At 40.0% G+C, this 9,505-nt stretch overlaps 1 protein-coding gene across 1 annotated transcript; it reads left to right on the top strand.

Moving 5' to 3' along the window:
* The first annotated feature begins 8,158 nt into the window (after window positions 1-8,158).
* Window positions 8,159-9,505, top strand: LOC141587977 (uncharacterized). Its single transcript, XM_074409437.1, has one exon. It carries the CDS (start codon window positions 8,159-8,161, stop codon window positions 9,503-9,505), a length of 1,347 nt encoding a protein of 448 aa, XP_074265538.1.

Genomic DNA, 9,505 nt, shown 5'->3' with positions numbered 1-9,505 from the left:
ACACATTATTATTTTTAAACCAAAATTATCACTCTTCTCATTAGTTTTTATTGTTATGTAACCGTAGTATAATGTATGAACAAACCAATGTATATAAAGCGGAAAAATGTTATTATTTCACCTTGTGTTTTAGACTATATTTTCTTATCAGTGTTTTCTCTTTGCTGCCCACTAATTTCTTGTGAAAAATTTGTTTAATCTCAATAAAAGTTTGTGTTTATTTTTATAATAATAATAATAATAATAATAATAATAATAATAATAATAATAATAATAATAATAATAATAATAATAATAATAATAATAATAATAATAATAATAATAATAATAATAATAATAATAATAATAATAATAATAATAATAATAATAATAATAACAACAATAATAATAATAAACGCGATTCTAGCAGCGACTCAGCAACGGCTACCCTACGCTGCCCCTAGTCCACCACCGTCACCACTGTCACCGTCATCTCTCGCCGGCAATCTCTTCATCGGCAACGGCAGGTGTTATTGGTGGTTGTGGGGTTCGTTTTTACGCTGTTAGGGTTGTTTTGTGGGATCGTTTCAGATTAGGGCATTGGTTTCCGTTTCCTTTTCGTCCACCGCTGGCTGCCAACAACCACCCACGTCGACCTTTAGACCTCACGTCGTCGGTCAGGGGAAGTTGTTGTCGGTGGTTCTTGCGGTGTTTCGCGCTGTTGTGAGGAGTTTTCTGTGCAACGTTTGTCATTTCGCGTTTGTCATTGTCGCCTGTTCTGCGACGGTTGTCGAACGGCGCCACCACCCATTAGCAGTCCGACCTCAAGTCACCAGCCATTGCTGTGGTGGTTGACGGCGCTGCCTTTGCCCTTCCACCGGTGAGTCTCATTTCTTTTCCTATTTTTTTCCGTTACTTTATTCTCTGTTTTGAGCCTTGTTACGGTGGTCTGCTGCTCCTGTCCGGTGCTCGGCCGCTGCCACCTCTGCCGCTATTGTGTGGGTTCAGGTTGTAGTGCGGGTTGCTGTTTGGGGGTTCGGGTTGTGCGGTTTTTTTTGGGCTGTTTATCAACCATTTTCGTTTTGGTTGGTGTGTTGGTCGTCCTTGGCCGTTCAACGCCGTTGTGTGCAAGGAAGGGTGTTGGGTTTTGTTGTCCTTACATGCCTGAGCTAGTACGGTACCATTGTCCTTTTTCGAGTCTTCATGCGTGTCGGGATGGTTTCGGTAAGGGCCTGACTAAGGCGGCATGACAGAAACATTTACAGGAACGACATTGTCATGATGGTGAGTTGGACCTTACGCGTCAGACTCTTACTGAAAGTTTGACGGTTTATTCCAATGTCGAGAGTGTTTTGAGATGGATGAGGCTCTGGTTGTGTGGGGTGTGTTTTATGACCCGTACCACTCGTGCTAGATGTCGACATAGTCGGGGTGATATTGTGCTATCTCCGGAGCGTGTTGATGGCCTCTACAGTTTTCACATTTATGGTATTCCGAGACCTTTGGCTCCCTCTACTTCGGTTTCTTCTGATGATGGTGTTGAGCTTGTTCAGTGGTCTATATCTTCCCTTGATCGTTTATTGTCTTTGGGCCTCCGCTCCGTCAAATATAGTCATCCTAAGTGTCGTCTTGGGTTTGCTCGGGCTTTGAAAGGAGCTCTGGATGATGTGGCCGATTCCCCTAGTGATCTCTCCCGCTGGATTCGGTTCCTTGTTTTACCGCCGTGTCTGCTTAAGACTTTCTCTCCTCGGAGTAATGTTGAGTGTAGGACGGAAATTCGGCGCCAGCGTCAGGAGGAGAGTATTGCTAGGGCTATCCTTGCTTGGGGGGTTCCTGGGGGAGGTTTGCAGCTGTTGCAGGAGTGTTTTGATGAGGGTCCTTCTTTGTTTAGTGTGGAGGAGGATCTGGATTTGGGTGACCATAACCTCTGTCAGTGTCGGCGGAAGATTTCTGATGGTCACTATACTGCTGCTGTTCGGATGCTTTCTTCCTCTGGGATCGCCCCCTACTCCGATGCCACTCTTGTGGCCCTGCGTGAGAAGCATCATGTTGCCCCACCTCCTTCTTTACCTCTTTTGTCTGGGGATCATCACCATCTGGTTGCCTCTGAGTCAGTGGTTTTGGATATGATCCGGAGTTTCCCTCGTGGTACTTCTTGTGGGAGGGATGGTTTCCGTGCCCAGCACCTTATGGATTGTTTGAGTGGCGCTACTGTGGCTATTTCTGATGAGTTGGTCACTTCTATTACTAGGGTGGTTAATCTCTTTCTTGAGGGTCGGTGCCCTCTTGCTTTGGGAAAGTACATTGTCAACGCCCCTCTCACGCCGCTTATGAAGCCAGGTGGTGGGGTACGTCCTATTGCTGTTGGTACAGTTTGGAGACGGCTTGTCTCTAAGGTTGGTGCTTTTATGGTGGGTCCTTCTTTGTCCTCTTATTTTGCTGGTTTATAGTTTGGGGTGGGTGTGTCCGGTGGAGGAGAGGCTATCTTGCATGCCTTGAACCGGCTCATTGAGGCTCGAGGGGCTGAGGTGGGGCTTTCCATGTTACTGGTTGATTTCCAAAATGCTTTCAACCTTATTGATCGTACGACCATGCTTGAGGAAGTCCGCCGACGTTGCCCGGTTCTCTCCCGTTGGGTGGAGTTTTGTTATTCCAGCCCTGCCCGTCTTTTTTATGGGGAGCATTGCTTGTGGTCTTGTCAGGGAGTCCAGCAGGGTGATCCTTTGGGACCGTTGCTTTTCGCGTTAGTTTTGCATCCCTTAGTATGCAAAATCCGGGACACTTTTGACCTCTCTATGCAGGCATGGTACTTGGATGATGGCACCATTGTGGGAGATACTTTGGAGGTGGGGAAGGTCTTGGATTTGATTATGGCGGATGACCCCCGTTTTGGACTACACCTTAATGTATCCAAGTCGGAGGTCTTTTGGCCTGTTGAGGATCCTCAAAGTCGGCTCCCTGGGGTTTTCCCCCCTCCATTGCTCGGCCCGCGAGGGGTGTTACAGTTTTGGGTGGACATGTCAGTACTTGCCCTGGTTTTAGCAGTGAGGTTGTGGCGAGGAGAGTAACTAAGACCATTGAGCTAATGGACTTGGTTGCGAGGATTGAGGACCCGCAATGTGAGTTGCTTCTACTTCGAGCTTGTACTGGTATTTCTAAGCTCTATTTCTCCCTTCGTACTTGCTCCCCTAGTGTTTTTGGGTCCGTCCATCTTCCTTTTGATGTCGCCCTTCGTTCCGACTTGAACGCATCGTCACCGCGTCCTGGCCCGGTTTTGGGGATTGGCGGTGGCGCCTTGCTACTTTCCCTTTTCATCTTGGTGGTCTTGGTGTCTATGCGGGGGAATGTTTTACATTATGCTTTTATTGCGTCCGTTGGCGGTCTCGATTTGCGGCTAAGCTCCTCGGACCCTCGGTATTGTAGCTTTGCCTGCTTTTGATGATGCCGCGAGAGGTTTTACTGCGACTACAAGCTCACGTATCTTAGGTAACCCTAGTGAAATTGCTGCCCCCAAACTTATGAAGAAATTGGCGGACATTTATTTCGACGATTCTTTCTTTGCCTCGAGGTCTGTTTTCTCTTTGACACCTCGCCCGGTTTGCTTTGTGGCGGTCTCGGCGGGTTCCCACTCCTCTGATTGGTTGCGTGCGGTTCCTATCTCGGGGTTGGGTCATACTATGAACGGGAGGACGTGCGTAGTGTGCTTGGGTATCGTCTGGGTGTTCCGTTATTCACGGTCTCTAGGCCTGTCCGGCTTGCTCTCGGGATTTTGCCGATGATGTTTTTGGGGACCACGCCTGTTTCTTGTACTCTTTGATGCGTGGGCGTTAAACATCGGCATAACCTCGTCCGTGACAATCTTTTCGACATCTGCTATAGATCTGGTATTTTTGCGGGAAAGGAGGTTGATGTTGGTTTGGTTGACGGGCATGAGGTTCTCTTCGTCCTGTAGTTCTTGCTTTATTCTTGGGACGGGCGTGATGTGTGCGTTGACTTGACCAGGGTCCTCTCCTTTGACTCGAGACTAGGATGGCGAATTTTGTGCCTGGCCGGGTTGTTCTTTGATCTTTGCACAGTGTGGAAGTGTGCTAAGTATGGGGATTTGTGCGCGGCGGTAAGTTATGGTTTCCTTCAATTCTCTTTCTCATCACTTAGGGAGTTGGGTTCGGATGTTGTTGCCTTGCTCAAGCGGATCCAGAAATTCTCGGTATCTCGGGATGCGGGGGCTCGGGTGGCCGCTTACATTTTTACTAGACTTAGCTTTCTTTGTTGCTAAGGTGTAGGAGCCCACTTGTTTCTCGGCTCCCCACCAATTTCATGTAAACTTTTGTTTTTCATTTAATGAAAGTTGCGCGCATCCTTCATAATAATAATAATAATAATAATAATAATAATAATAATAATAATAATAATAATAATAATAATAATAATAATAATAATAATAATAATAATAATAATAATAATAATAATAATAATAATAATAATAATAATAATAATAATAATAATAATAATAATAATAATAATAATAATAATAATAATAAAAGTTGCGATTTTATAAAAAAATAATAGTAATAAATAATAATAAAAATAACAACAAGAACAAGAACAATGATTTAACAATAACAATAACAATAACAAATAATAATAATAATAATATTTAAATTAAATTAATTTAAATTCAGATCGTGTAAGTTCAGTTCAGATCTTATAAGTTAAGTTAAGTATCTATAAGTTTAGTTCAGTTCAGATCCTATAAGTTCATTTCAGTTCAGATCCTATAAGTTCAGTTCAGATCCAATAAGTTCGATTGATTCGAATCCTATAGGTTCGATTCGATTCGATTCTATAATTGATTCGATTGATTCGAATCCTATAAAGTTGATTCGATTCGAGATCGATCCGTTTAATCCAAAAGAAAAGGCCTTAGTCTAGGAATCACTAACACTTCTTTTACCTAGTGTGTCTGTCTTAGTCATCAACACTAACACGACACTTGGAAATATGTGTACGATATTTATTTATATTTGATTTTGTCGCAAATACAAATGAAAGGGATCCTTGCAGTTATTTTTATTGAATAACAAGTTGACCAAAATTCTTGTGGTTTTGTGGTTGATCAAATTGCTTATTAAAAAACATTCTCAATAAGTTAATGCAGAAAACTAAATAAAAGAATAAGAATTTTAAAATAAAACAGGTAAACAAATAAATCGGTGAATCGGAAGGGGGAGTAGTTGCCAGTCTTGTGCAGTGGCAGAAATATTTGAAAGAGTCGTCCGTATAATTGCGTACTACAAATTGCAGAATCCAGAATTATAAGTAAGAATGGACACGTACGGTGCACCAGGAAGTGAACAGCTAAGTTTTGAAGAAACAGGCAAAGGAGTGTGCAACTGCACAACTATACTCCATCAGCTAAGTAGCTCTCCACTATGTTTAGATTTACCTACTGATTTTTTTGTAAACTTTTTAATATTTATTATTGTGGTGGTCTCTTCGAGCTAGAGTGTTCAATAATTTCGGTCTCCACGTTGTGTGGCAATATATATGCTTTTTAGTAGTCACCTTTAATTTAAGTCATCCGATCAAACATGAATATTGTTTTCCTAATTTCATGGATTCACCATTCCACCATTTCTAATCCGTTGATTGATTTTGTGATTTGAAAGGCTACTCGGAAATTGACAGATAGACAAAACATAAATAAGTCGACGAGAGCCAGTAGCCCCACTACTCTACTTGAAAGCTTGTGAGTAACTTATTATGTAATTGTAAAAGTAAACGGTAAATAAGAAAGAACTATTGTTGGATGAGAGAATAATATGTACATTTGAAACAAGTGGCGGAGTCAGGGAAGGCGAGGAATTTCAAAATTTTTAGTTAAAATTTCTCACTTTTTTCAAATATACCTTTATACTATACTATTACTCGTTTCGCCTCCGTTGAAATTTACACTCCTGCTAATAAATAAAAATCTTGACTGCGTCACTGATTAAAACTTATACTTTTGTAGAAAACATTATGCCACATGCATATTGCCAAGGATCATAAATTTACATGATCAGACCCAACCTAACCCGAACGCACATAACGTCCAAGCAACGTAATGCTACTTGTGATGTCTTAATCATGCAAGGTAAGTTGGCAAGGAGTGTAATTCTACTACGTGATAGAAAGGTGTAGGTGTCTTTGATAAGTCAACTAGGGACATCAATTAGATTAATTATTTGATGCTAATGGATCACATACATACATATTAGTCCACTGATCAGTACTGATCATGTATGTATGTATGAATTTTTCCAAACGCAATTATTCCTTTATCATACTATAATAATACGAGTAGCTGATTATTTTAAAAGTAGAGAAGGTTTATTAGGATAGTTGTTACCAAGTGACCCGGTTACACACTTGCACTCCACTCATACATCATTGTTCAATAAGTGATCATACATTCATACTATTGTGAGTTGTGACTTAGTTGACCTGAACTATTGAACCCTTCTAATGGTCATATAAGGGGCTTGATTCTAAGCAACCAATAAAAGGACTTGCCCTCAACTATTGACGAACTAACTTTCTATTTTGAGGCATGAGTTCTTACTTATTAATGACATTGAAGCAGGTTTTATAATACACGTCTTAAAATCATAAAATATTTTAATTAAACTTGATTGAGATTTTACTTTCAATGAAATAAATAAGTATGATCAAGCTGGTAAAACTGAAACCGTTCATTATTCATTGTATTATAATATACTTTGTACTAAAAACCTTTCGTTTATGATCAAGTATTGATATATCAGAGAGTAAAACTTATGCATATATTGTTACTAATTTCTAATAATTTTACTATTTTGATATTCAACTATTATGGTGATATAGAGAACATTAACCAAATGTGATATAATTTGACTATTATGGTTAAATAGAGAAAATATCATGATTATGCCTTACCAAACAAAAAACTATCATCCAAGAAAATCATAATCCATAGGATATACCTTAATTAAAATTTATCAAATTCCCTAAAAAGACACCAACAAAAATGGGCCCTTCGCAGATTCCGTGGGCACTAGGCTTGCATTCCAATCATTTGTAGAAAATAATACTAATCGTCGATCATAAAAATGGTAGAGGCCAAGTAATGGGATCATTGCACTTATGCTTTATTGTTTTTCCTATACAATCTCTCGTCCCTAATTATTAACACTATGTTAAAAAGTTAATTAAAAAAAAATTATTTATGAAGTATCCGATTAAATTTGGCATATTTGTATATGTCGTACTATGAATTTTTATTAACGAAATAATCTATTCGCTAAAAAAAAGTAAGTATTATATAAGAGAGGTCTTAGTTTATATAAAAATATTACAAGATTATCCTATAATGTAAAGTAAAAATGGTGTGTAATATATTACCACGTATACGAGTGATATAAATGAAAATGATTTACATATAAAAATGATCATAATTAACAATGAAATGGGTACGCTTATAATAAAAATATGTATTAAATTAAGGAGTTAATCGTATCACAATCAAAAATAAAAAAGAAGTTACGCACAAAAACTGACTATTTCTCGATCATAGTATTTGTTATTTTTATGTTAGTATACTTTTATCAGAAAAAAAATATAATCCGTAATATATGTCTATTTATTATATTTGTGTAATTTGGTGGTTGTTAATTTGTTACTCCTATAGTATACTTGACATGAGTCCTTGCATTAGGTTCATTGATCCTTTACTAAATTTTAGCAAAAAAAACACATAAAAATCGTGTTAAGAAAGATTTGTGCAAGAGTGTTTGTTGATTTCCTTGTAAAAATTTACTGTCCTTTCCTCTCTTATTAGCTTATAGCTAAGTTGTCCGTTTGACTCCTTAGCCACTCACCTCTCATCTCTTCTCCATTTTTTTCGAACTTTACTTCCTATATTTAATCTCCCCTTCTCTACTCTCCTCTTTCCACCACCACCATCACTTTCTTCTTATTTCTCCAACTTTCTCTCTTTTTTTATTTTTATTATTTTCATCTTTTTTTTTGTTTGATTTGCATCCTAATAAGTTTTACTATTCAATTGTAATCGTCTCCATCGATTACTTTATTTGTTTACGCGGTGGTGGTGGTGGAAGTAGTGGTGGGAGTTTCGCCCAGTGATTGATCGATTGACCAAATGGATACTCAGGATGAGGTGATCAACAACAACAACAGCAACAACAATAACAATAACAACAACGATAATAATACGATAGGCGGAGGGGGCCAATTGTCAATTGTGAAAGGGAAGAGGACAAAAAGGCAAAGGCCTCAATCTCCTATCCCTTTCAGAATGATCACCGCCAACAACAACAATAATAATTCCTCCAAGAGCGATGAGGGAAGCGACATTTGTAGCAACAACAACGTGGTGGTCGACGATGCCATCACCACAACCACAACATTGTCAGAAGATGAGGAGGACGCGTACTACCTTGGCACAACGACGACCACAAGCGTCGTGAGCGAGGAAGAGGAAGAGATGGCTAATTGCTTGATCCTTCTTGCACAAGGGCCGGGACCCACCAAACCCCAAATTCAACCGAGAGCTGCCTTGTCTCTGTTCGATACCAATACCAATTTCTCACTTGCAACAGCATCGGTACCAAAATTCACGAGCCGGAAGTTCATGGAAACGCCAACCACGACCGGAAAGTCGGGTTATTACGTGTATGAGTGCAAAACGTGTAGCAAAACATTCCCGTCATTTCAAGCATTGGGTGGTCACCGTGCAAGCCACAAGAAACCGAAAAACAACAAAGATGATGATCGTAGCAGCGTTATTCGAAAACGACCTTCAAATAACAATTTTCTGAGCAACACAACTACTAACATTATTAACAATAACAATAGTTTGATATTATCGTCCGACGAAGAGGATCCTCCATTTATGAAGAGTCATGTGATTAAACATAACAATTCGGCCTCGTCGCTATCGCTACAGCTTACGAACCGTGCATTGTACCAAGGGAATAACAATCTTAGCGGTAAGGGCAGAGTACATGAGTGTTCCATTTGTGGGGCCGAGTTCTCGTCAGGTCAAGCATTGGGAGGCCACATGAGACGCCACCGGGGGCCAGTCAATGCTAATAATACCGCCGTGGCAGCCACCCCTATTTCTGCGGTGGTTCCCATTGCGGTCGAGGAAGAGTCACCTGACATGCTGGCACACATGAATATGCCCCCTCCCGCCAACATTAACAACAACACCGTCAACACCAACACCAACAACAACATTATTAACAACACAATGTTGTTGTCCTTAGATTTGGATCTTAACCTTCCAGCACCAAGTGAAGATGTTGGAGATAGTCAAAGAGAAAATAAGTTTGTACTTGAGTCGTCTAAGAAACCACAACTACTACTACAACAACAACCGCATTCACAACCTCAGCAAGACCATCCTCCACCGCCACCGCCGCCACCACAACACCAAATCATTTTCTCCTCTCCTGCTTTGGTGGATTGTCACTACCAATTTTGA

The sequence above is a fragment of the Silene latifolia genome, chromosome 6, assembly GCF_048544455.1.
Source record: "Silene latifolia isolate original U9 population chromosome 6, ASM4854445v1, whole genome shotgun sequence".
Lineage (NCBI taxonomy): Eukaryota > Viridiplantae > Streptophyta > Magnoliopsida > Caryophyllales > Caryophyllaceae > Silene > Silene latifolia.
The sequence above is the reverse complement of the archived record's forward strand: the minus strand, read 5'-3'. Positions and strand labels throughout refer to the sequence as shown.

Bases quoted from the DNA above. Each gene is read 5' to 3' on its own strand.
- LOC141587977 (XM_074409437.1), top strand. From the start codon at position 8,159: ATGGATACTCAGGATGAGGTGATCAACAACAACAACAGCAACAACAAT.